This window comes from Equus caballus, chromosome X (assembly GCF_041296265.1).
Source record: "Equus caballus isolate H_3958 breed thoroughbred chromosome X, TB-T2T, whole genome shotgun sequence".
Classification (NCBI taxonomy): domain Eukaryota; kingdom Metazoa; phylum Chordata; class Mammalia; order Perissodactyla; family Equidae; genus Equus; species Equus caballus.
The window spans coordinates 73,979,806-74,007,369 of NC_091715.1; the positions used below are offsets into that span (position 1 = coordinate 73,979,806).

Below are 27,564 nucleotides of genomic sequence, written 5' to 3' on the forward strand. Positions count from 1 at the left end.
TACCACAATCCTCCTCTTTTTGCTGAGGAAGACTGGCCCTGAGCTAACATCCATGCCCATCTTCCTCTACTTTATATGTGGGACACCTACTACAGCATGGCTTTTGCCAAGCACTGCTATGTCTGCACCCGGGATCCAAACTGGCTAACCCCGGGCCACCGAGAAGCGGAACGTGTGAACTTAACCGCTGCACCAATGGGCTGGCCCCAGGAACAATTTTTAACCTAAAACTATAGAAAGTCTAAAGCACTGGCCCCCATTCTATGGAATTTATACCCTTCGGTAAGTAAGTAGAGATCATAGCTTATGAAGTTATTAAAAGTCATCGACATCTTATCCAAGGTTAGTTCATTGTGACCTATTACAGGCATCTATGAGTTTTATATTTTTATGAAAAAGAAACACATTTAAAAGTTTGAAATTGCTATGGGCCTGAAAACTCTTAAATAGTTGAATTCACATATAAGCTTATTATGGAGTATTTATAAAACAGTAATTGATAAACTATCAAAAAAGAAGTAAAATACGAAATGATAAAATACAAATGTGTGGAGGTGGGAATAAGGGCAAAGCTAAGCTCATAATTTTAGATCTGTTTCAGGTAAGCCAAAGCTAAATAAGTAATGTTAATTGTTCACATTAAGTATACCTCAAGTGAGAAACAGTTGTTGAATATGGAAAAATTTATTATAGGGTTGTAGAATTCATACAACCTAAATTCCTTACAGCATTCAGCACTTGTACAGTTTTGTGGATTTCACAATACACATATCAGTGAAAAAGAACCACTGCATTAGAGTGACTTTTTTATGAAATTTTTTCACATATAAGTCAGATCTGTTACACAGCACCTAACAGAAATGCAAAGATGCAATTTCTAAATTCAGGAAAGTTGCACAAAATGAAAAACAAAAAACAATGGTAAGAGATTGGACATACTTTACAGAAAAAAGTCAAAAACAATTTAAAATATTTTAAATGTAAAATACGCTCTACCCTATGATTGAGTGAAGAGCTTACTTTAAACAAATCGCAAAGGATGGGATTTATTGTCAGGATGTTAGCTGACACGTTCATGCTGCTTTCAGAACTCTAAACCCTATAAATTCAAAAGAAAACATAAGAATTATTTAATTTCAGTTTCAAACAACAAGCAATGACAATTAAACTGAAAATTGACAAGAGCTTGCAGTGGTTAGTACATTTTTTCCCTTTTTTTGTTTTTTTGTTTTTTAGTATAAGCAATAGAGTAAATGCATGAGTAAATATCTTGAGTATCTCACACACTTTAATGTTGAAGTCGTATTGTAAATTTCTGACTTCTTCTTATTAAGGATACTCTTTCTGTTGCCTCTCACTCTTGACAGATCTTGGTCTCAACAATAAATTCGTTGGGGAAGTGTCTGATCTTCCAGCATTTATCAATGGCACGTTTGTTGAAACCTGTGAGGAAATGCATAAAATAGTGACTTTTTAATTTTTTATGTAAATGAAAACATATGTATATTTGCTCTCCACTTTCCCCTGTACTGCACTCCCACTCTCCTTCACTGTCCCGATAACACAGAGTAAAAGAAGGAATGAACTGCCTACCCAGCAAGAGGTCTCGTCGACGAAGGCGGAAGGACTTGCGGTTGTTGCAAAGTTGGTAAATAAAAATGCCAAGGTTACTAACATCACGAATCTCCTCCACAGCAACCAGGTCTTCACGGACCACATAAGTGTGAGGCAGGTATCTGCCTCTCTAAAAATTAAAAAAAAATGGAAATGAAAACTTTTTAAAACACTTTAAATCCTTACCTATAGCAGATATCCTTTTTTTAATAGACTTTATTTCTTAGAGCAGTTTTAGGTTCACAGAATAGTTTTTATTTGAAAATTATTTCAATGAAATGGAATGTTTTGGCTCAAATCATCAATTTTTTTAAATGAGGAAGCAAAATTATTTGGAAATGCTTATATAAAAATTTGACATCCAAAATACATACTGCCAGTTTGCCAAAGAGCTCCACCAGATTCTTTGGAGGCATAACAATGGAGGTATTGAGGGGCATCAGATAGCAGTTTCCCAGCAGCAAGTCCAGGTAGGCAGTCATGCCCTGGTGGGGAGGGGAAAAAGTTAGTTATGCTATAGCGAGTAGAGATGCTGCAGATGTTCCAACTACTATTAGCACAAGCAGCTACATCATTTCAAAATCAACTAATGCATATTCGGTAGCAAAAAAGTGAAAAGGACTTTGCAGCAAAAAGATGTACATTCATGAACAGATTTAACACTTACTAATGAATTAAGAAAAAAGGAAACTCAGGAATACCTAGAAGAATGAGAAACCCACCTTTTCGAAGTCATGAATAATTGCTGCAGGGTCACTGTCAGAGAAACTAGGGACAGGCACATCAATGATTGCAATGTTGTCATCCTCACGAATGTCAGCCTCCTCGGTCACAGGCAGAAAGTAGGGTTCTCCACCACGAAGGGAATTTGCAGGGTCCTCAGAATCAAAAAAGCACATCTCTCCATGGTAGATGGTATTCTAAAGACAAAGAAGAGAGAATTAAAACCTTCTGATACTCACTGTCATGACATCTGAATCATTTCTCACAGTCATATCAATTCACTGTACTGTTTGCCAAGCTGAGGATTGTTGATTACAGTTATCACCGTGAAGACAAATCAACTTTATAAACTGAGAGGTAATCTGAAAACTTTCCCTAAACCTTCATTTCTCTGATGACCACCGCAGAATTATTTAAGTTGCTACTAAATGTATAGCAATTAGTAATCCAAATTGTAAGAATTGTAATTATTATTACCTTGGGCATGAAGTACTTGTAAATGCAGGCTCCACCAACAATAAGTCCTGCCAAGATGAATGAAAGGCCTAAGAGAGTAAGCATGCATCTCCCAGAGGAGCCCTCTTTTTCCTGGGTGGCAACTCGGAGCTCCTATTTATTAAAAAGCAAAACCAAAAACAAAAACCAGATCGCACTTTTAGACACATTGTTGCTTCTGTGTACAATTTACCTTCCTTGAAATTCAAGATATTTTAAAACGATGTTATTAAGTTATCCTAGCTTAAAATCATTTCAAGACAATTTCTGATGTTTAATAGATGTGAAAATCTCTCTCCAATTATATTAACCTTCCTTCTGGCATTTCCAAACCCAAACATAGATATGAAGTTATTTCAAAATAAACATTTCTAGAATCAGCTGAAAATAACTATTCATTTATGCAATAAGTTATACTCTAATAAATGGAAGTTTGTCACTTTTTGGACTTATACATGGATAGAATCACTAACTTTTTGGAATATAATTATGTTTCTTTACTATTTTTTGTAAATCAACTTGTTTGCTAAGTAAAAAAGTGAATTAAAATCCTTTGATTTATTAACTGACTTTCAAAAAGCTGTTTTTTTAAAAATTAAATTTTATAGGAAGGAGTTCTATAAGGCAGGTATATGCCATTTTCCTCTATGTTAGAAATTAAAGTATTGAAGGTGAGATATATTTCATAATGTTCCTAATTTTAGTGAGAAACTAGGCTTCCTAATGTCACCAATATTCTATAGCTGTGTATTTCACGAATGAATTAATGTTTTCCAAGTTCTGATCAAAACACTATAGATTTTAAAGTACAGAATTTGTGGTAGCTAGGCACAAAAGCTGTGTGTTTAACAGTGACTGTAAAATTCTGTGAAATCCATAATTTGTTTAGGAATTGGAACAAGAAAGATCCAAAGCAAACAAGTAACTGATTAACTCTGTACTCTTCCCAGGGGAGTGGACCAAGGGGCCTCCAATCCCATTCTTGTATGTCACAATATGCCCCAAGACCATTATTACTCAAGGGTAGAATAAATGAAGTCAGCAAATTTAAAAATCTAATCTCTGGTAATCATAGGGTAAATCATTCAGACTGGTATGTAAATAGAATTGTTTTAGTCTTTCAAGCCATTAGCTATTTTCCATGACAACTAGGATAATACTTAGGGGACCTAATTAACCTTCAATGAATTTAGTGAAAACAAACGCATGAATTCTAAGGAGAGGCAACCATTTGTTAAAAGGTTTGTCAAAAAAGATTTTTCTTTAAAATTCAAAGAAATTTGGTATTCACATTTTTTAGCTAAATTTATTTAAGTTCAAATCCTCTTAATACACTATAAACCTTGAAGGCTTTTCCTTGTCCCAATAATTTTGAGAATTTTAAATTATTTTTATTTAAATAACCTTAACCTAAGATAAACACTATGAAGATAACTATATATTATGATGTGAATCACCATAATCTAGAGCTAGAGGCTTCGAAATTATATTTTAGATTATTAAATTGAGGTCCAGAAAGGTGAAAAAACTTACCTATAAGTCACAAAATGACTTAATTTCAAATGCTGAAAGGAATAAATTTCTTTTTTTTCTTGTCACTGAGCTAGGAGAAGAACAATCTGTACTGCAATTACATTTCTCCTTCCAATAATTCAGGCAGTTTATTATTAAGAAAGGTCTAAGTATTAGATTGTCAATTTCAAAAAAAAAAAAAAAAATCCACCATATAGGAATAAGGATTTTTTTTCATTTAAATTTCTAGACTTCAGAGTAGTGGAGACTGTCACTTACCATAGCTAATTTCTCTCTGAACTATACTCTAAAGTCATTGTACACCACCTCTGACATAATATTCTGTTGTGCTCAATCTCTGATGAGCTGATCAATACATACATCACTATATAATGTGTCAAGTATTATTAAATCAGTGTCCAATAGTGGCCAGGAGAAGATCCTGTAGGAGCTTCTCCAACACCTAACAAAGAAATATGATCATAGTGCAAATGCTCATTTTTGTTTATTCCTCATCACACCACAGGCCTGGCAGAAGTATTGCTTGCATATTAACTGAATCCAACTACAAGTCATGAAGTTTTTAGTGGTGAGGGGAAAAAAGGGATTACTGTGTGGCTATATTTAACTACTGGCATCTAATTAGACCTCCCAAAAAATCTGGCCATGTTTCACCTACAAAGTAAATAGAACAATTACTTATTTGACCTTCTGTCATTTAGTCAAAACCTCAACAATGCAGAGGGTATTACTTTTGGGTTCTGAAACGTATAATACACAAAAATTAGCTTCATCGCTGGGCTAAACATCGAAGGCTTCCATGATAAAAATTCTGCATCAGCACATTAGCATTTCAAATTGTGTACATAATCAGTGATACTACATGGGTTCTCATTTCACTCAAAGCACTTTTCAAATCTCCCCTCTGAGCACAAAAGTTAAAACTTTATAGAGAGAAAAAGACAAGTTAGGACAGATCTGCAAGCTGCAACACTTCACAGATTTTGTACAACAAGAAAATACGATTGTGCGTTTTAAGTTTGAGATTTTACTGAGGAAAATGGGTAGTTTGCAAACATTAAAAAACATGTTAAATGTTTAAAGGAAACAGAAATTGGTTAAATAAATAATGGCCAACATTTGGGGCGGGGAACTCCCCCAGTTCCTGGCAATGCAAGAAGTTTAAACTATGAGGTCGGACTTGCTTCAGATCTCTCTATGGGGGAGGTGGGGTAGAGGGATATCGCTCAAAAAGGAAGTACCAAAAAAAGAAAAAGGAAAAAAAACCCTCAAACTTTTTTTTAAGGAAGAAGAGTGTTTTCTTTAGGAAATGTCACTCCGAAAACATACAAGGCTCTTGCAGTAAGAGGGCACAGTGAACATCCAAAATTCTAATTAAGAGCAATTTCAATTTTGACAGCTCCTTTACCGAATGCTGAACGACGCTTATGACCAGGAAGAAATTGGAAATATACATGGGCGGGTGGGCACAGAAACACACTTGCCCCAACTTATACCTCTGCGAGTCTAAGCTGCCCTTTGTCCCCCACCCACCCCGACAAACACTCAATGATCCTAGAAAGACAGATTCATAGAACTCCGCACACGTCAAAAGGAAAAAAAAAAAAAGACTTAAATCTCTGGCCCTTGCTTCACCCTACGTGTCCGCTCCACCCCTTTGCAGGCTGTGAGCGCCCCTGGAGCTGGGAACTGGGGATCATACCTCTCTCTTTGATCCTCAGCCCCCCGCAAATTCCCCCAGATAGAAGCTGACGTCGAGTCCTAGAGGTTCTCCTCAAACTCCTTCCAATATCCCTCCGCTGTGTACAGCGTGGGCTGGAACCGACGGAACGTGGCGCGACGAGCGGAGATGCTAAGGGGCGTGGGGCATGGGCAAGCGAAAGGTGTCTAGAAAGGTTCTAGACAGAACCGGGGCGACCGGGCAAACCCGACGGACAGCGCAGAGGGGACCGCCCAGGAACACAGGAGCTGCGGGGCAGCTTTCATTTTGTCTTCTGCCGCCTTCTTCCTTTCTTCCCCCCAGCCACCTCCTCCCTACCTTCCCGATCCTAGCAGGCAGTCAGGGGTGGAGTGGGGAAAACTACCTTGCCGGTCAGGATCTGAGCTCGGACCGTGCGGCTTACGAGGGCCTCCACGTCTTGCCGCGCCTCCTCTTTTTGCACCGCCGTGGGTGTATTGAATGCAATTTTCACCATGGTGAATCTTCGGGCTGCGCGGTAAGGCGCGGCTCGAATCAGCGTCCTGGGCTGCAGGTTGGAAAAGGAGACGATCACGCTGGCCCTAGCAGCACCTACTTTCTCCCCCGTCTGCCTTACGCTTCTGCAAGCCCAGGTCTGGAGATACTTATGACGCAGTCCCAAGCTGGGTGGGAGACCGTGGGCGGGCCCAGGGAGGGGCCGAGGGAAGAGCGGGAGGGGGTCCAAGTGCTGGGATGGGGGTGGGGGTTGCCAGTGGGAAAAAAGGAGGGGAGGTGGGGCCCTGGCCGGCTGGGGCTCAACGTGCCTCACCTGCACTCCAGGCGTGCTCCCACCCACTCTCTGCGCCCTAAGATAAGGGCAAGACAGGAAGGAAGCCTGCTGTGTCGTGTCTTTCTGCCTCTGTCCAGGCCACAATAGCCCCTGACCCTGATTCTGTTTTCCCAAACTTGGGCCTGGCCCCCTGCAGGGCTAGGAACTGTAACTTGGCACCAACCCAAGCTTCCTCAGCTCTGCACCCACCCAGGTCCCCAAAGCACAGCTCCATGACTGTTCTGTACCTTTATAATAATACTTTCCCTTTAAAGAACACTCAGAAGCCCGTTTATAGTTACTTGTTTCATTCTCTCAACATTTTTTTTTCTTTCTTCGCGTTTGTTTGCTTTGTAATTTTAATTTCCCAACCTAGAGCAATGCTAAATCAGAAATATAAGACTCCTGCCTCCTCAATTTGCCATTTTGCAGGTAGGACATGATGAGACATAGAGGAGGGTGGAAAGCGCAGAGTGAATCCCTGAAATAGTCCAGATCTTTTCACTCTCCCAGGTCAGGGAAACCAGAGTAAGGTCTCAGCTCAGAGCTTTTTTCTCTTCAGCCTCCAGCTGTGAAATCTGCAGGGAGAAAAGCAGGAGTGTGTGTGTACCTATGTGTTTAGGAAGGTGGAAGTGTGGGTAGAGGACACAAAATTTAGCCAGATGCTAACACAGCTCTGGTGGGAAAACGATAATCTCAAAGGGGCTGAGTTAAAAATTATTTTTGAAACATTTACATGTTCAGCCAGTGTAATCACGCTATTTGTTCGCAATCGGTTCTCTCTGATTGTAACACTGATAGAGAACCTCACCATGTGAAATTCATGCTGTGAAGGTTGGTGACTGGAGGTGGTAGTGGTAAACAGTTTAAAAATAGTCCTGCTGCCAAAGACAGTAGAGGGATCTGATGTGTGAAGGCAATAACACTTATCAAAAAAATAAATAAATAAAAGAATCCAGCTTGTGCTAGAGAATCCCCCATCTACCCATATACTTATTGAAGGAACTTGAATATGTTAAGAGTCACCACCCTTCTGTCCAAGAAATTCCAGGTTGGAGTTTACCTACTGAGGTTTCCTTGACTCTGAAGCCTGTTGCCTGTCTCAACTGTGGGAGCTTTGTGAAGACAGCCTTCATTTTCCCAGATAGGCCCGCAGATGGGAAGGTAGATGAAGGGAAATGAACAGTGGGGAGCCTGTGCCTTACACAGGGCAGGAAGTTTGAGTTTGCTTAGAAATATCAGCATCTTATCTTCTTTTACTTATTCTTTGTTAAGTCTGGCCATTATAATTTAAAATTTATCAGGCAACCTTTAGTGTAGGCTAAGGAAATCTCAACTTCTTAGGATGTTTCTCTTTACAGTTACCTTCTCTTTGCCATCAACTTTGTGACAACTCACAAAGAGTCTGTGCTACTCTGACCCTGTGATCCACACCATACAGATTGCTGAACAAAAGATTGCTCCTAAACATTTACCTACCAAGTGCAAGGTGCTTGATGAGATAGTAATGTATTATCTTAGTGTATCTTCCCTCAAATGTGGTCAGGCAGAAGGAGCAGGGATTATTTCCATTTTACAGATGCATAGACCCAAACTCTAAAAATAACCAAGGGAATATATGATGAATTGCTGAGTATATGACATTGAGCATGTCACCTCACCTCCTTGTGCCTCAGTTTTCTCCTCAGTAGAATAGTGTAATATTTTCATCCTGTTGCTGTGAGGATCATTTAGGATAATGCAGGGGGAAAAACCTTTCAAATTATTAACAGGATAGGAGAGGGAAATAGTTGGTCCCGCCAGGATTCTTATTTTTAGTCTGCAACATACCTGTGTTTCAAGGTTATGAGGATGATCTATGAATTTTATCCTTCAACTATTCTTTAGCTTCTAGAGCTGCTTAAGACTCCACAGTATCTGGATATAGGTCATCTTGGAAAAGGTCAGACCTTCTGACAATATTCACGTAAATCAACATCTAACTTCTCTGTTGGATTTTGAAAAATTTATCTATCTCCTGTTTGTTAATGCCATGCTCCCTGTAAGGAATGGCATCTACACCTCTCTAAAGGCCTTTGCTGCTGTTGCACATATGTGATGCAAGCACGGTCTCAGATTAGCAGATATTGCTGTTACTTTCTCAATAAAAATAAGTAGTATTTGTGTTACAATTATAGAATAGCAACAACACCCATTCTTAGTGCCCATTTCAGGAAGGGAAAATAGTTCCTTCATGTTTTTGAATTTCAAAATATAATCTGCCACTTGACCATTGGGCAGAAACCAATATTGAACGTATTTCTATCTACTAAAAAACACTTCTCATTGGCTAAGCTGTTTCTTATACTCTTTCCTTCCCAGCAACAACTTCTGGTTTCTTAGAATCAATTTTTCTTACTTTCTTGTCTTTGAAAACTGTGGGGATCTGGCTGCCGTGCTGATTCCAGCTTTCATTGTTAATCATGTCTGAATGCACACCATTCAAGTTTATAAATGACTTCCCTGTTCTCACATGCCAGATGATGACTAAATTATCACAGTTTAGGCTGAATGGAACGTGGCATACAATTGGATGCCAAGAAAACATGTTAACTCTCTTTGAATGATCTGAAATTACCAAAAATTCACTCACACAAAAATAAGGCTACTAGTGGCATCTATGATACCATTTAATTTATTAACTTATTTGTTTATCAAATATTTACTGAGGATCTACTGCCTTGTGCTGTGATCAGCCATGAGAATACAGTGGTGAGCAAAGCAGACACGAGTTTGCCCTTATAGAGCATATCACCACTGCACCTATGGCAATGACGTATTTGTCATAAGTTCTCCAATTTTTGTAGTGGTAGCACTGGTCTTGTGCTGTGGAGTAGGATATAGCAATTCTACAAACCAGCAGAGTAGTTCCACCCACAGCCAGTGCTAGTAGGAGTGTTTAAATTCCTAGCTCACCTGCAATGGCTTTACATCCAGCATTCTGTTTAGGAAGATTAATCTAACAGCAGGATGTACTGGGAAACCATTCAGAGGGCACTCCCATATTCCAAGTGAGGGGTGGTGGAATACATTGATGATTACCATATTGAAAATAAGGGGATAACTTCCAGAGATGTTTAGGAGCCGTGCTTTACAAGGTCTGGTGCTGATAAAGCATATGAAGGAGAAAAATTAGAAAAAATAATTCCATTTTGAATGACTGGGAATCCAAGATTCGGAAAATGGTGGTACCCTTGATAATAACAATACTAAACATTTGTCAAACACATCAAATGCTAGATTCTGTGCTAAGCCCATTAAACTGATTATGTCATTTGATCTTTACCACAACCCTGTGATGTATTATTATGTTCCTCATTTCGTTGAGTTTCCAAGAGGTTAGATGACTTGCCCAAGGTCAAATTCTAACCCAGGCAGTCTGATTCCAGTGTTTATACTGTTAACCACTATATTGTCTTGCTGCCACTAAAAGAAGTGGGAAAATCAAGAAGGGAGCTGGCTTGAAAGCAGGGGAAATAATCAGCATATTCTCTAGGGAAATGAAGCATGAATCCCCTGCCCATATTGCAAACAGAGATTCCTGCTTAGGATTTTGTTCAGAACTGAAAACATTTGAAACCCTTTTAAAACTTTACTCGCCGTGGGTACATGGTTATAAGCTACTCATCGTAAAGCATATTTTTCCTGAGTTGTGTAGTTACTTTTGTCAGCAGAGAAGCAGCTACAGGGAGAGCTGGTCAGCCATCTGCTTCTGGGTATAATTCCAGGAGTTTGGTTTAAATCTTTAAAGAGCCAGGCCGTTTTCTAGGTCCACTACTTCCCTGCATATGTAGCTCAGCCGTAGGAGCATAGCTAGGGCTCCTCACACAAAGTAACACTCACTTTCTGGAATAGATTCTTATTTCTGGACTCCATTTAAGGGTTTTTTTTGTAGACTAGTAAGCTATAGTAATAAGAGGATGCAACGTTTTCTTACATATAAGAACAGATTTCATCATTTTTTCACAATGATGTGGTCCTATCTTCAAGGTTAAGAGGAATTTGTGCCCCACCCTAATTTATAAGACTCATTTTTCTTTTTTTGTCATTTAGAGCGACAGAAAAATCTAGCAAAATATTTGCATTTTCAATGCACCTTCTCTAAATTGTGTAACAATTCTTACCTTGTTTCAGACTATGTGGGGAATTTTCAAAATAGAGTTATGAATCAATATCTGAACAGGTCTTATCTGATCAAATTTTACAGAAGTTCCAGTCCTGAGTAATACCATTGAGAAACTCAAGACTAGCCGCAGGAATGCTTTTGAGAATGTCCGGTTGGTTCAGTTGCTCCATAAAATATTACTGGGTGATACTAAAATGTCTTTGTGATTTTAGAAGTTATGTTCCTGCTCAATGAAAGCACAAGTATTTGTATTTTTCTTAATGTTTGTTAGATCAGATATTATTTTTACCCCCATGTTTAGTTTTGTTGATGGCTCAACATATTCTGTTACTAGTTTAGTCTTAACACAAAATGCCAAGTTATTTTATGACACATGATTCACCTTAATTGTTCTTGAAATGCAATTTTGTTTTTGTTTCACTTCACTAATTTTTAGATTAACTCTAATGTATTAATATTCCAAAGCCTTTAATTAATCCAGGTCATGATGGCATATTGTTAATATTGAGGCCAGAAGAGCATATACAACAAAGAAACGCTCTAAATTATATTGTTGTCAGATCAATGGTACTGCCAGTCCCAACAAATTGTCAGATCATAAGCAGAAAATCCTGGTTGATAATCTTCTAAGGCAAACTCAAGATCCACAAAAAGTATTTCTTATACTTTAGTACCGTTGCCAGGTTTCTGTGCTAGTGCAAAAGGAAACAAATCTAAAGGAACGCTGTAGCGTGAGACAGCTTCTGTACTGTTTTTCATCAATACATCAATTATACTTTGTGATTTTCAAGCCAGGGGAATTATCTTCTCAGAATTTTAATATTTTTGTTCCAGAAACTAAAATTTGTAATTGCCTCTATAACGTTGAGAAGAATTTTAAACAAATCTATTGTCCACACAGCCTGGGAAGGAAGGGGTCTCTTCTCTTATGTTTTTTTCATGTTGCGGTTAACACAGAACAAGTGGCTTCTTTCCTCACATTTGACATTGGAAATTATAATTAAAAGATTCTAGTAAATGGAGAAGATGAGAATAATGACATTTACAGATAAAAATAGCTAATTACACAAGTGCCAACATTCATTATAAATAAGGAGAATACTTTCTTCCCCCCACTACAGTGTTGTCCCTTGACTTTTAAGCTTTAAGAAGACCTTTTATTTACTTAGACTGTGAAATCTTAATTCTCCACTTCTGTAAACCTTGCAAGGCCCCTAAAAAGGTATACCATTCTGGTATACTCTTAGTCTCCCTTTCAGCACCCTTTTTGGATTGAAAATTTAATCAAGTGACATTGGTATCTTATTTGATAGCTTATTTATGAAGAGCTTGAGAATAAATCAATTCTCAATCGATACCAAGAATTACTATTAAACAAAAATGAAGCATACACAGAAAAGAAAAATGCGTGTATATTTAGAATTGACCCAGGAAATCCATTTGCTCAGGAGGCAAGTATATCCTATAGGACTGTGAACCTGGATGAGGCTGGGAAGAGGAAGTAATGACTGATTAACAAGAATATCCAACAAATACTATGATGAATGTGCTGAGACTGTGAGCAGAGCATGATTCTGGCACTTATACAGCAATTTCTCCCAAAGACAACTCTGCAAGAAACAACATCTGAATTCCAAATCTACATCTCAAATACAGTTAGAAATCTCTTCCCAGCAATTGAAAGTAAAGGTAACTATAATTGTTTACATAGGAAATTCAAAGAAGCCAAAAATGTCTCTCAACAAATCGACTAAGCACATAATTTTTTTCTGTGTGTGTGTTTTAATGAGCATATTCTATTGAGACTAGTTTCTCTAAATCACACTACTATCTTCAGCATTCAAAGAAGTATTAACTGGAACCCTGCAAAGCACATCTATTATACTTTATGTATTGATGGTGTACAGCATAGGATAGTAAAGTTCTTCCCATCACACACTGCACCTTAAACTAGAGCAATAACTGACGTTGCTCTTATTCCTTAGTCCTTGCTAGTATCATCTTCATTTTTGTGTTTTCTATGTGCAGGGGTATCTGTGGAGTTTGTACTTCTGGCTTTCCTGCCTGGTGGAAGAAGGACAGAACTATTTGTAAGGGACAAGCCAAGTCCCTGTGCTTCTGCAGTGACTGGAAGTGATTCTGGGATTCACTTCAAAAAATGAAGTGGGTTTGTATATTATACTATTATAAATAGTGTCTTGTTCTATAGTCAATTCTATATATATCTATCTTTTACCTCTATCAGTCTCTGTCTAACTCACCTTTGAATCTTTGGCAGTGTTTAGTCTTTTATCTGTTACAAAGAGAAGGCTCAGTAAAAATATTGAATTAAACTGAACCTGAAGTTCATAGCCAAGCAGTCAAATTGTAAACATCATCCCGCAAAGCAGGTGGGACCAGTTCTGCCTCTGTACATACAACCCCTGCAATTCCCACATGGGCTTTTCTCCTTCAGAGATAGCTCCTATTGATGCTTGTGTGATTCCATCCGTTTGTATGTATTTTTTTTTTAAAGATTTTATTTTTTCCTTTTTCTCCCCAAAGCCCCCTGGTACATAGTTGTATATCCTTCGTTGTGGGTCCTTCTAGTTGTGGCATGTGAGACGCTGCCTCAGCGTGGTCTGATGAGCAGTGCCATGTCCGCACCCAGGATTCGAACCAACGAAACACTGGGCCGCCTGCAGCGGAGCGCGCGAACTTAACCACTCAGCCACGGGGCCAGCCCCCGTTTGTATGTATTTTTAAAACTTGATGAGACAGGGCATAATATATAGTATACCTTGCCTTGGAACCATGTAGTACCCTCAGAAAGTCTTAAGCACAACTATCTCCTTGGGGATAAGTACACAGCAGAAATCTGTTCATCATTTAAGTCTCACTTCCTCCATGGTACTTTCCTGGAGCACAGTTCTTGTCCCATACTTTGATCTCCACCAACACTACCTTCAAATAAACTCTTTCTTTTGTTGTTTGATGCCACTGTATGTAACTGTATTTCATCTCCCTAACTATATTATATGATTCTAAAAGGCAAGGGTTGAGTCTCATGCTTTATATCTCCACAGTGTCTCGCATGAGTCTGATCAAATAGCTAGTCAGTTTTCAAACCAGAGTTACTGATTGTGTTAGTTGTTGACAATTGCTTCTCTGTGGGAAGAAAGTACATGAAAAATATGGTGGCATTATACTGCCTATACTGTCTCATGCCTTCAATCTACCAATTAACAAATCTACAGCAATCTTCTTTTATGTGCCCAATTTTATGCTATGTAGAAAATACGGATATAAAGAATGCTATCTTCTATAAAGACATTTAAAGAAGACATTCTGCAATAGAATAGTAATAGATTTTGTCTGTATAGAATGACATTAGGTTTACATTCCTTATTTCATTTGATCCTACAAAATTTCTACAGTTATGCATTACTTAACAGAGATGCATTCTAAGAAATGCATTCTTAGGCAATTTCATTACTGTGTAAAGAAGATAGAGTGTACTCACATAAACCTAGATAGTATAGCCTCCTACACACCTGGGGTGTATGGTATAGCTTATTGGTCCTGGGCAACAAACCTGTACAGCATGTTACTGTACGGAATACTGTAGGTGATTGTAACACAATGGTAAGTATTTGTGTATCCAGACATATCTAAACATAGAAAAGGTACAGTAAAAATATAATATAAAAGATAAAAAATGGTGTAAAATGGTATAAAAGATAAAAAAGATAAAGTGCCTTTATAGGACACTTACCGTGATTGGAGCTTGCAAGACTGGAAGTTGCTCTGGGTGAGTCAGTGAGTGAGTGGTGAGTGAATGTGAAGGCCTAGGACATTACTGTACACTGCTGTAGACTTTATATACATTGTACACTAAATTTATGAAAAATGTCTTTTTTCTTCAATAACAAATTAACCTTAGCTTACTGTAACTCTTTTACATTATAAGCTTTTAAAATTTTTAAAACTTTTTGACTCTTTTGTAATAGCACAGCTTAAAACACAGACACGTACAGCTGTACAGAAATATTTTCTTTATATCCTTATTCTATAAGCTTTTTCCTATTTTTAAATTTTTAATTTTTTTTACTTTTAAAATTTTTTTGTTAACACTAAAGCACAAACACACACATTAGCCTAGGGCTATGCAGGGTCAGGATCAGCAATATCACTGTTTTTCATCTCTGTGTCTTATTCCACTGGAAGGTCTCCAGGGGCAACAAGATGCATGGAGCTGACATCTCGTATGATAACAATACCTTCTTCTGGAATAGCTCCTGAAGGACTTGCCTGAGGCTCTTCTTGAGGAGGTGTACTCTTCAGAGATAAGTTCATGGTGGTTTGCTTGGTTTGTTTCTTTTTTTCATCATAGATTTGCTTGTAAGCAGAAAATACACCATGAACATCCTTCTCTATTAATGAAAGCCTTTTAATATTAGGGTCCATGTTTTCAAACTTTTGGGGGAGCATGTTGAGGTCTGCTAAAGCTTCTGCTAACCCCTTCACTGTGAATTTTCTTAGGGGTTCTTCTTTTTCTTCTCTTGCCTTTTTCCTTTTATTTCCTTTTCTCTTGCCCCTTCTTTAGGTATGCATTCTTGTTGCCATTGCAACAACTCCTCATTAGTCAGTTCCTGAGGAACCACCTCGAGGAGCTCCTCAATGTCATCCTCATCCACATCTAGGTTAAAGTTGTTTGTCATCTCAACCACAGCCTTGTTGATTTTTGAAACCTCTTCATCCTTTGCAAATCCTTTGAAGTCATAGACGGACCTCTTGAGTGTGTTCTTCCAGATGCCATTCATGCACTTCTCGCCGACATCACCCCAAGCCCAAACAAGGTTCTTGATGCAGTTATAGATGTTGTAATCCTTCCAGAATTAAATCAGTGTCTTTTCAGTGTCTTCTTCAGTTGCAGCAATAGCCTGGGCAAAAATCTTCCTCCGGTAATAAGCCTTAAAAGCTGCTGTAACTCCTTAATCCATTAGTTGGATCAAAGAAGAGGTGTTTGGAGGGAAAAACATCTCTTTGATATTGAGATAAAGATCACCCAAAAAAGGGGGATATCCAGGAGCATTATAAACAGTAAGCAAAATTTTGAAAGATGTATTATTCTCCAAAGAGTACTCCATTTTGCTGGCGTAGCAATTCAGGAGGGCATCTTAGAAGAGGAACTGGGTCATCTATGACTTCTTATTGCTCCTGTAGTACACTGGAAGTGTGTGCTTATTGATATGCTTGAAGATCCTGGGGTTCTCACTGTGCCAGATCACAAATAGTTTCCATTTGTAACCTGTAGCTTTGCCCCCAAGGAAGACTGTTATCCTGTCCTTAAAAGCTTTGAACCTGGCATTGACTTGACCTCCTTGTGGATGAAGGTCCTTTCAGGCATCCATTTGCAGAGTAGCAAGGTTTCATCCCTATTGAATATTTGCCCGGGCAAGTAATTTTCTGCCATACTCAGCTTATCTAGACTTTTCAAATTCTTCAGCTGCCTTCACATCAACACTCTTGGACTCACCACTAACTTACACATAATGTAATGAATGATAATGCTTGACTTTTTAAACCACTCAGAGCTAGTAATAAATTCAGCATTATAGTCAGGTTCAACCTTTTCTTTCAACATCAAAAACCAAAAACAAACTTTTTGCTTTGGCTATGATTGTCATGATGCTGAGAGGGTTATGCTTCTGTGTCTGTTCTTCAATCCAGGTGATTAGAAGTGTCTCCATGTCTGATATCCTTCAATGAAGTAGATCCTTTAACAACTTCCATCACTTGTTCTTCAAGATTATAGCTATGGTGGAATACGACATGCCTGACAGTAAGCAATAATATGACTGATTTGCCACCTTTGTAGTTTCTAATCACTGTAATTTCATTTCCTGTTAATCACTCATCCTGTTACTGGCAACATTAGCAGTGGATTTTGTATGCTTAAGGGCCATGGTGAAAAAACAACATGAGATTAAGAGAAAATGATGCAACCAAGAGACCCAATAAGCACAAGATGTATAAGGCTGCTGCTGGCATAACATGGCATACTGTTTTATAATAAACCTGTTTTTATATAAGTATAAAGAGTACACTGTAAAACACTCTAAAATAAAAAAAATGAAATAAATAAAAAAATATAGTATAGTATATACATAAACCAGTAACATGGTCATTTATTATCAGTATCAAGTATTATGTACCGTACATAATTGTATGTGCTATACTTTTATATGACTGGCAGCACAGTAGGTGTGTTTACACCAGCCTCACCACAAACACATGAGTAATGTGTCATGCTACAGTGTTATGATGGCTATAATATCCCTACAAGATAGGAATTTCTCAGCTCCATTATAACCTTATGAAACCACTGTTGTATATGTGTTATGTTGTTGGCCGAAATGTCATTATGAGGTGCGAGACTGTATATTCATTGTGGCAGAACTTATTACCTCCTTCCTTTTAGTAACTAATAAAGCTTTTTTAATAATGTGTGTGATTTTGGTGGGGCAAATGGATTTGCTCTTATACCCCTTCAGATGAATTGAATTGAGCCCCTGGCAGGTCTAGTCCACAGGGTACACCTGCCACAGAACAGTCCGAATGCACTTTACCTATTGCTTTGCAATCTCAAAAAGGAAGAAATGCACTCCTTCTCTTAAATTCACTGGCAGATAAGTCACTGCTCCCATGGGAAGGAGGAAATAGGGGTGTGTGACAGCAAAAGGCGGGAAGTTCTTCTCTAGGGAATTCTGCCTCTCCACATGGAAGCAGGAGCACTGGGAAATAAATATTCATCTATAACACCTACCTCATTGGGTTCTTTTAAAAGTTTTTTCATGTGATAATTTTTATTGAGGTTTAATTGTCATACAGCATCATATTAGATTTAGGTGTACAACATATGATTCAATAATTGCATACATTGTGAAATGATCAACACAATAAGTCTAGTTAATATCCATCACCGTAAATAGTTACAGACTTTTTTTCTCGTGGTGAGGATTTTTAAGGTCTCTTAGCAACTTTCAAATATGCAGCAACTTTCAAAACAGTATTATTAACTATAGTTGCCTTGCCGTATATTACATCCCATGGTTTATTTATTTTATATATTAAAGCTGGTACCTTTTGACCACCTTCACTTGTTTCCCCCACTCCACACCCCTGACCTCTGGCAACCACCAATCTGTTGTCTGTATCTATGAGCTTTTTTTCCCCTAGATTCCATATATAAGTGAGATCATATGGTATTTGTCTTTCTCTGACCTATTTCACTTAGCATAATGCCCTTAAGGTCCATCCAGTTTGTCATGAATGACAAGATTTAATTTTTTATGGCTGAATAATATTCCATTGTGTGTGCGTGTGTGTGTGTGTGTATATATATATATCACATTTTCTTTATCCATTCATCTGTTGATGGACACTTAGATTGTTTTCATATCTTGGCTATTGTAAGCAATGCTGCAGTGAACATGAGGGTGCATATATCTTTTCAAATTAGTCTTTTCATTTTCTTTGGATAAATGCCAAAAAGTAGAATTGCTGGATCATAAGGTAGTTCTATTTTTAATTTTTTGAGAAACCTCCATACTGTTTTCCATGGTGGTTGCACCAATTTACATTTCCACCAACATTGCACAAAAGTTCACTTTTCTCCGCCTCCTTGCCAACATTTATTATCTCTGCTCTTTTAGATAATAGCCATTATAACAGGTGTGATGTGATATTTTATTGTGATTTTAATTTGCATTTCCTTGATGATTAGTGATGTTGAGCATCTTTTTCTGCACCCAGTGGCCATCGGTATGTGTTCTTTGGGAAAATGTCTACTTACATTTTCTGCCCATTTTTCCATCAGGTTGTTTGGTTCTTTTGCTATTGAGTGTTATGAGTTCTTTATATATTTTGGATGTAAACTCCTTATCACATATATGAGTTGCAAATATCTTCTCTCATTCAATATGTTGCCTTTTTGTTTTGTTGATAGTTTCCTTGGCTATGCAGACATTTTTTTGTTTAGTGTAGTCTCACTTATTTATTTTTGCTTTTGTTGCTTTTACTTTTGGTGTCGGGCTCAAAAAATTCTCACCAAGACCTACCTCAAGAAGCTTAATGCTTATGTTTTCTTTTAGGAATTTTATGGTTTCAGGTTTTATGTTACATTCTCTAATATATTTTAAGTTAATTTTTCTGTATAAGATAGTGGTTTGTTTTATTCTTTTGCCTATGGCTGTCCAGTTTTCCCAACAGCATTTATTGAAGAGACTGTCTTTTCCACATTGTATATTTTTGGCTCCTTTGTTATAAATTAATTGACCATCTATGAATGTGTTTATTTCTAAGCTCTCCATTTTGTTCCATTGATCTGTCTGTTTTTATGCCAATACCATATTATTTTGCTAAGTGTGACTTTATAATATAGTTTGAAATTGGGAAGTGTGATGTCTACAGCTTTGCTCTTCTTTCTCAGGATTGATTGGTTAGTTGGAGTCTTTTGTGGTTCCATACAAATATTAGGATCATTTGTTCTATTTCTGTGAAAAAAACCATTAGAATTTTGATAGGAATTGCATTGAATCTGTAGATTGCTCTGGGTACTATGGACATTTTAGTAATATTAATTCTTCCAATCCATGAGCATGGAATATCTTTGCATTTATTTGTGTCTTCTTCAAATTCTTTCATTAATATCCTAAAGTTTTCAGTGTACTAGTCCTTCATCTCTTTGGTTAAATTATTCCTATTTTATATTTTTTAATGTAATTGTAAATGGAATTTTTTCCTTAATTTCTCTTTCTGATAGTGCATCATTAGTGTATAAAATGCAACATATTTCTGTATATTGATTTTGTATCTTGCAACTTTACTGCATTCATTTACTAGTTCTAACAGTTTTTTGGTGCAGTCTTTAGGGTTTTCTATATATAATAGCATGTCATCTGCAAATAATGACATTTTGACTTTTTCCTCCAATTTGAATGTATTTAGTTCTTTTTCTTGCCTAACTACTCTGGCTAAGACTTCCAATACTATGTTGAATAAAAGTGGCAAGAGTGAGTATCCTTTCAACTCCTTTTGACAGATGAAGAAAGTGAGGTTATGAGGGATTTCTCACAGTCACACAACCAGAGTGTGACAGAGCTTGGACTAGAACACAGGTTTTAGTTCTTCTAACTCAAAGTTCAGGTTTTTGTCCTCTGTTGTACCTCAGGATACAACAGACGTCTCCTGCCTTTCACCACCAGTACCATATATCATCAGTAGTAGTCTGCAAATATGATCTCTTAGTGCATGCCATTTGATGTCTCCATCACACCAAGGGATTTTATGTAAACCAATATGAATGCCATGAAAATTTCTAAAGCAGAGCACGAAAAGGACTTCTAAAAGAAATATCACATATGGGCATTAGGACACTTTACTTTTCATTACAGCATAGCTACACTAGCATCAGTAGTCAACCAGTGTTCTTTGGTTTAAGTAAAGGGAGACAACTTCAGCCTTGCTGGATTTTTCAAGAGTGAAACTAATCACATCTTGAAAAGAGTACCCAGTTTGTGCTCCTTATCTCAGTTCCAATCTTTGAGACAGTCTAGAGTAATGGTTATAAGCACAGACTCTGGAATGTTTCCCAGAGGTTTCTCAGCAGACTTTCTCTGATGTCTCATTGGCCAGACTGTATCCTATACTCATTCCTAAATCAATTATGGGCAAGTACAATGAATGGAATTCCCACGATTGACTTAGTGTAGTCAAAACTTACTCTAGTGGCTAGAGAGAAGAAAATAACTTACAGAGGAATCCTGATCAGGCAGTCAGGGGATTTCTCAGCAGAAACTCTACAGGCTAGGAGAGAATAGAATGATATATTCAAGCTATTGAAAGAAAAAAATGATCAGCCAAGAATATTCTATCCAGCTAAGGTATCCTTAAAATATGAAAGAGAAATAAAGGCTTTCCCATACAAAGAAAAGCTGAGAGAGTTCATCACCACTAGACCTATTTACAAGATGTTAAAAGGAGTCTTCCTACATTAAACAAAAAGGCAAATGTTTACAAAACCTTGAGCAAGAGAATAGACAGAGAGAATCAGAAAATTGTAACTCTCTATCAGAATAGATTAGTAAACGTTTAATTATAACATAAAAGCTAAAGGGAAAGAAAGCATCAAAAATAATTATAACCAATTCACTTTGGCAAAAATCTCACAACACAGAAAAAGGATAATTTGTGACAAGAAAAATATAGAAATGGAAGAGGAAAAGGATGGAACTTGCATAAGCTAATGGACATAACATGCTATCAACAGAAAGAGAACTATCTCATCTATGAGATCATTTATACAAATTTAATAACTACAAAAACATCAGAGCAGAGTCACAAAACATAAATAGAGAAATAACTGAGGAAAGCAACACAGAAAACCACCAAACTGAAATGACAGATAGAAATACAAAGAAAAAGAAAGAATGAAAATACAGAACAAGTATAAAACAAGATGTAAAATGATAGTATTAAGGTGTAATATATCGATAATGACTCTAAATGTAAGTGGATTGAATTCACCAATCAAAAGACACAGAGTGGTTTGATGGCTTAAAAAACAAGACCCAACAATATGGTGACTCCAGGAAACACATCTCAGCTCTAAGGACAAAAATAGGCTCAGAGTAAAGGGATGGAAGATGATACTCCAAGAAAATGGCAAACAAAAGAAAGCAGCTGTACCCATACATATATCAGACAAAATAGACTTTAAGTCAAAGATAACAAGAGACAAAGGTGGACATTATATAATGATAAAAGGGACATTCCACCAAGAAGACATAATACTAATATATATACATCTAACATAGGAGCATCAAAGTATATAAAGCAACTATTAACAGACCTGAAGGGAGAAATTGACAGCATTAAAATAATTGTAGGGCACTTTAACACCCCACTGACATCAATGGATAGATCATCCAGACAGAAAGTCAACAAGGAAACATTAACCTTAAATGAAACACTAGAGCAGGTGGACTTAATAAATATATATAGAACATTCCAGTGAAAAGCAGTGGAATATATATTCTTCTCAAGTGCATATGGGACATTCCCAAAGACAGACAATAAGTTAGGAAACAAAACAAGCCTTAGTAAATTTTAGAAGATTGAAATCATATCAAGCATTCTTTCCAACCACAATGGTATGAAACTAGAGGTCAACTACCTGATGAAAGTTGGAAAAGTCACGAATATGTGGAGACTACAAAACATGCTACTGAACAACCATTGGATCAATGAAGAAATCAAGGAGAAATCAAAAAATACCTGGAGACAAATGAAAATGAAAACAGAACATGTCAAAACTCATGGGATGCAGCAAAAGTGGTACTAACAGGGAAGTACACAGCAGTATAGGTCTACCTCAAGCAACAAGAAAAATTTCAAATAAACAATCTAACACTCTCCCTAAAAGAATATAAAAAGGAGACCAAAGCCCAAAGTCAGTAGAAGGAAAAAATAAAAGTCAGAGGGGGATAAATGAAACTGAGACTGAAAAGACAACAGAAAATATCAATGAAACTAAAAGCTTGTTCTTAGAAAAGATAAGCAAAATTGAAAAACCCTTAGCTAGACTCCCTAAAAACATAGAGAGAAGACTCAAATAAATAAAATCAGAAATGAAAGAAGAGAAATTACAAGAGGTACCACAGAAATACAAAGGTTTATAACAGAATACTCTGAAAAGTTATAAGCCAACAAACTAGATAAGCTAGAAGAAACAGATTAATTCTTAGAATCATACAACCTCCCAAAACTTAATCAAGGAGAAATAGAGAATCTGAATAGACCAGCACAAGTAAAGAGATTGAACAGTAATCAAAAACATTCTAAAAAATAAAAGTTCAGAACCAGACAGCTTCTCTGGTGAATTCTACCAAATATTCAAACAAGATTTAACACCTATCCTTCTCAAATTCTTTCAAAAAACTGAAGAGGATAGGATGCTTCCTAACTCATTTTATGAGGACGAAATTACCCTTATATCAAAACCAGCCAAGGACAGAGCAAAAAGGGATCAATTTTACAGCAAAAAAGTCACAGGCCAATATCACTGATGAACATAGATGCAAAAATCTTCAACAAAATATTAGCAAATCAAATACAAAAATACATTAAAAGGATCATGCAGTATGATCAAGTGGGATTTATTCCAGGGATGCAGTGATGGTTCAACATTGGCAAATAAATCAATGTGATACATCACATGAACAAAATGAAGAATAAAAATCATATGGTCATCTCAACAGATGCAGAGAAGCATTTGAAAATTTCCAACATCCATTTATGATAAAAAGTCTCAATAAAGTGGATATAGAAGGAAAGTACTTCAACATAATAAAGGGCATATATGACAAAACCACAGCCAAAGTTAGTCAATGGTGAAAGACTGAAATCTATTCCTCTAAGAACAGGAACGAGACAAAGATGTTCACTCTCACCACTCTTATTCAACATAGTGCTGGATGGTTTTGTCAGAGCAATTCGACAAGAAAAAGAAATAAAAGCTATCCAGATTGGAAAAGAAGAAGTAAAACTGTCACTATTTGTGGGATGAAATGATTCTATATATAGAAAACCCTAAAGAATCCACAAAAAACGTATTAGAAGTGATTAATGAATACAGCAAAGTTGTAGGGTAGCAAATCAACATACAAAATCAGCATGCAAAAATCAGTTGCATTTCTATATACTAACAGTGAACTAACAGAAAACAAATCAAGAATACAATCCTATTTACAGTCAACGAAAAGAATAAAATGTCTAGGAATAAATTTAACCAAGAGGTGAAAGACCTATACACTAAAAACTATAAGAGGCTATTGAAAGAACTTGAAGAAGACTTAAAGAAATGGAAACATATCCTATGCCCATGGATTGGAAGACTAAACATAGTTAAAATGTCCATATTACCTAAAGCAATCTACAGATTCAATGCAATCACAATAAGAGACCCAATGACATTTTTCAGAGAAATAGAAAAAAGACTTCTAAAATTTATATGGAACAGCAAAAGACCCCCAATATTCAAAGCAAAAAGAACAAGGCTGGAGGCATCAGTATCCCTGACTTCAAAATATACTACAAAGCTATAGTAATACAAACAGCATGGTACTGGCACAAAAACAGACACACAGATCAATGGAACAGAATTGAAAGCCCAGAAATAAACTCATACATCTATTGACAGCTAATTATTTTTAAATTTTTTTGTTGTGGTCTAAATAGTTTATAACATTGTAAAGTTTCAGTTGTACATTAATATTTGTCAGACACCATATAAATGTGCCCCTGCACCCCTTGTGCCCACCCTGCCCCCTTACCCCTAGTAACCACTAAATTGTTCTCTTTGTCTGTAAGTTTGTTTATAGTCCACATATGAGCAAAATCATACGATGTTTGTCTTTCTTTGTATGGCTTATTTCACTTAACATGATGCCCTCAAGGTCCATCCATATGGCTGTGAATGCAATGATTTTTTCTTATTTATGGCTGTGTAGTATTCCATTTTATATATATATATATATACACACACCACATCTTCTTTATCCAATCATCAGTCGATGGGTACTTGGGTTGCTTCTGCATCTTGGCTATTGTGAATAATGATGCAATGAATGTAAGGGTGCATAAGCCTCTTTGTATCATTGATTTCAAGTTCTTTGGATAATACCCAATAATGGGATAGCTGGGTCATATGGTAATTCTATTTTTATTTTTTTGGAGAAATCTCCATACCGTTTTCCAAAGTGGCTGGACCAGTTTGCATTCCCACCAGCAGTGGATGAGGGTTCCCTTTTCTCCACAACCTCTCCAACATTTATTATTTTTTGTATTGACAGCTAATTTTTGACAAAGGGGCCAAGGACGTACTACAGAGAAACAAAAGTCTCTTCAACAAATGGTGTTGGCAAAACTGGACAGCCGCATACAAAAGAATGAAAGTAAACCGTTATGTTACACCATACACAAAAATTAACTCGAAATGGATTAAAGACTTGAATGTGAGACTTGAATCCATAAAATTCTTAGAAGAAAACATAGGCAATATGCTGTTTGACATTGGTCTTAGCAGTATCTTTTTGAATATCATGTCTCCTCAGGCAAGGGAAACAAAATAAAAAATAAACAAACGAGACTACATCAAACTAAAAAGCTTCTGCACGGCAATGGAGACCATGAACAAAACAAAAACACAATCCACCAACTAGGAGAAAATATTTGCAAATTGTATGTCTGATAAGGGGTTAGTCTCCAAAATATATAAAGAACTCACAGAACTCAACAACAAGAAAACAACCCAAAAAATGGGCAGAGGATATGAACAGACATTTTTCCAAAGAAGATATTCATATGGCCAACAGGCACATGAAAAGATGCTGAACATCACTAATTATGCAGGAAATGAAAATTGAAACTACAATGAGGTATCACCTCACACTCATCAGAATCGCTATAATTAACAGAACAAGAAATAACAAGTGTTGGAGAGGATGTGAAGGAAAGGGAACTGTTGGTGGGAGTGAAAATCAGTGCAGCCACTATGGAAAACAGTATAGAGACTCCTCAAAAAATTAAAAATAGAAATACCATATGATCCAGCTATTCCACTTCTGGGTATTTATCCAAAGAACATGAAAGCACTAAATTGAAAAGTTATATGCACCTCTATGATTCTTGCAGCAATATTCACAGTAGCCAAGACTTGGAAGCAACCTAAGTGTCCATCAATGAATGAATGGATAAAGAAGATTTGGCATATATATACAATGGAATAGTACTCAGCCATAACAAATGATGAAATTGTGCATTTTTGACAACATGGATGGACTTTGAGGGAATTATGCTAAGTGAAATAAGTCAGAGGGACAAAGGTAATTACAGTATGACTTCTCTCACATGTGGAAGTAAACAAACAAACACATACATATGGAGAACAGATTGTTACCAGAGGGGAAGGGGGTAGGGGCAGCACGAAAGGGGTAAAGGAGCACATATGTATGGTGACGGATGGAACTAGACTTGGTGGTGAACACAATGAAGTCTATACTGAAGTCTAAATATAATGATATATGCCTGAAAATGTATACCAAAAACCTCACTCTGATCTTAGGGGAGGCCATGTTTTGTGGGGTAAATAAATTGGGTTTCCTTTAACTAGAAAATAAGGGGAATCAGTATAATGTAGGCAACCAATAATACCGCTATAGTTCTTTCCAGAAAAAAAATGTATAAACATTATCTTCAGTGAAATCCTATGGATTCTTATCAGTAAATTTTTGCAACTTTGGAACTCTTCAAAGCAGAGAAACTATTCAGAAATCCTTCTTTTAGACTTCAGCTTTATATCCTTCCATTTTGTACATAAACCACTCTCATTGTAATTATGCTTATTTTAATCGACCTAAAATAGCTTTTGTTCTTCAATTCATAGGTCCTTGGCATTTCCATCTTTCAAGCTACAAAACATGCAGGTTCAGGTGGAGAACTGAGGAAAGACAGTTGTGCTGGGCTTCAGAAAAGAATATCCAAACGAGTTTTCAGGTTTGAGTTTTCAAGAATTTTAGTCATATGAGATTTTCACATTGGATTTTGCACAGTCCATTTTTAAAAGTACTATTTTGTTTTGGGGCTGACCTGGTGGTGTAGTGGTTAAGTTCGCGTGCTCTGCTTCAGCAGCCCGAGTTCGCAGGGTGGGATCCGGAGCACAGACCTAGCAGTGCTCATCAGGTCATGGTGTGGTGGCATCTCACATAAAATAGAGGAAGATTGGCACAGATGTTGACTTGGCGACAGTTCCTCAAGCAAAAAGAGGAAGATGGGCAACAGATGTTAGCTCAGGGCTAATCTTCTTCATAAAAAAAGTATTGTTTTGTTAAATTATTTCATAAAAGCCTTTAACAATGTGAAAATTTTATCAAGTTTTTCTTTGTTTTGTTTTTTCTTGAAAGAACTAGTGCTTTACTAATAACAACTAGAATTAAAACCACAAAATGCTCAATGTAGCTTTAAATTCAGAAGCTATCAAGTTTGTTTCTACATGTCAACATTTTAACTATCTACAGATCACATTGGTAACAGCTTCTGTTTGTGTTTAATTTTATAAGCCAGAAAAGATAATTTTGCTCTTAGTAGTGGCTCGAATTAACTAGCCTAATGTAGAATTTCCTCTCTTGACCCAAAAGGAAGTAAAGTGGGAAAACAGGTTGAGTGACAAGGAACAGGGTGGGGACCAAAGCCCCTAAGGACTCAGAATGTTTTTTTCTAAGACAGATCATCCATTTTGGCATAAAAGCATTTCTACCCAAAATGGGGGGTGTCAAGGCTGAGACAGTCTTTTTGAGTAAAGATTTACCTACATTAACATTAACGTAAGATCTTTGTACAACTTGATAAACTTAAATTTGCAAGCGAATGACTGAGACATGCTAGTAGGAGCCCAGATGATACAGAGAGCCCAGATTTAAGGATTTC

General features: G+C 36.9%; 1 protein-coding gene and 1 long non-coding RNA gene across 5 annotated transcripts; one reads left to right on the forward strand and one right to left on the reverse strand.

Annotated features, from left to right (window-relative positions):
- Nucleotides 1-665: 665 nt before the first annotated feature.
- ITM2A (integral membrane protein 2A) lies at nucleotides 666-7,042 on the reverse strand. Of its 3 annotated transcripts, XM_001501335.7 has the most exons (7): nucleotides 6,873-7,042; nucleotides 6,450-6,611; nucleotides 2,815-2,946; nucleotides 2,337-2,534; nucleotides 1,989-2,099; nucleotides 1,594-1,744; nucleotides 666-1,443 (listed from the first exon to the last, which is right to left on the reverse strand). In XM_001501335.7, the coding sequence occupies exons 2-7, from the start codon at nucleotides 6,558-6,560 to the stop codon at nucleotides 1,355-1,357; spliced, it is 792 nt and encodes a 263-aa protein (XP_001501385.1). In that variant the 5' UTR covers nucleotides 6,561-6,611; nucleotides 6,873-7,042; the 3' UTR covers nucleotides 666-1,354. The 3 variants fall into 3 exon arrangements, with proteins under 3 accessions (XP_001501385.1, XP_070114367.1, XP_070114366.1); XM_070258266.1 differs by lacking the exon at nucleotides 2,815-2,946 and having other exon boundaries at nucleotides 6,873-6,897; XM_070258265.1 differs by lacking the exon at nucleotides 6,873-7,042 and having other exon boundaries at nucleotides 6,450-6,740.
- Nucleotides 7,043-13,065: 6,023 nt separating this feature from the next.
- LOC138921966 (uncharacterized) lies at nucleotides 13,066-26,644 on the forward strand. 2 transcript variants are annotated; one of them, XR_011435020.1, is made up of 3 exons: nucleotides 13,066-13,200; nucleotides 16,750-16,861; nucleotides 26,525-26,644. It is a non-coding gene; the product is annotated as an uncharacterized lncRNA (long non-coding RNA). The 2 variants fall into 2 exon arrangements; XR_011435019.1 differs by lacking the exon at nucleotides 26,525-26,644 and having other exon boundaries at nucleotides 16,750-20,097.
- The last annotated feature ends 920 nt before the right edge of the window (nucleotides 26,645-27,564 follow it).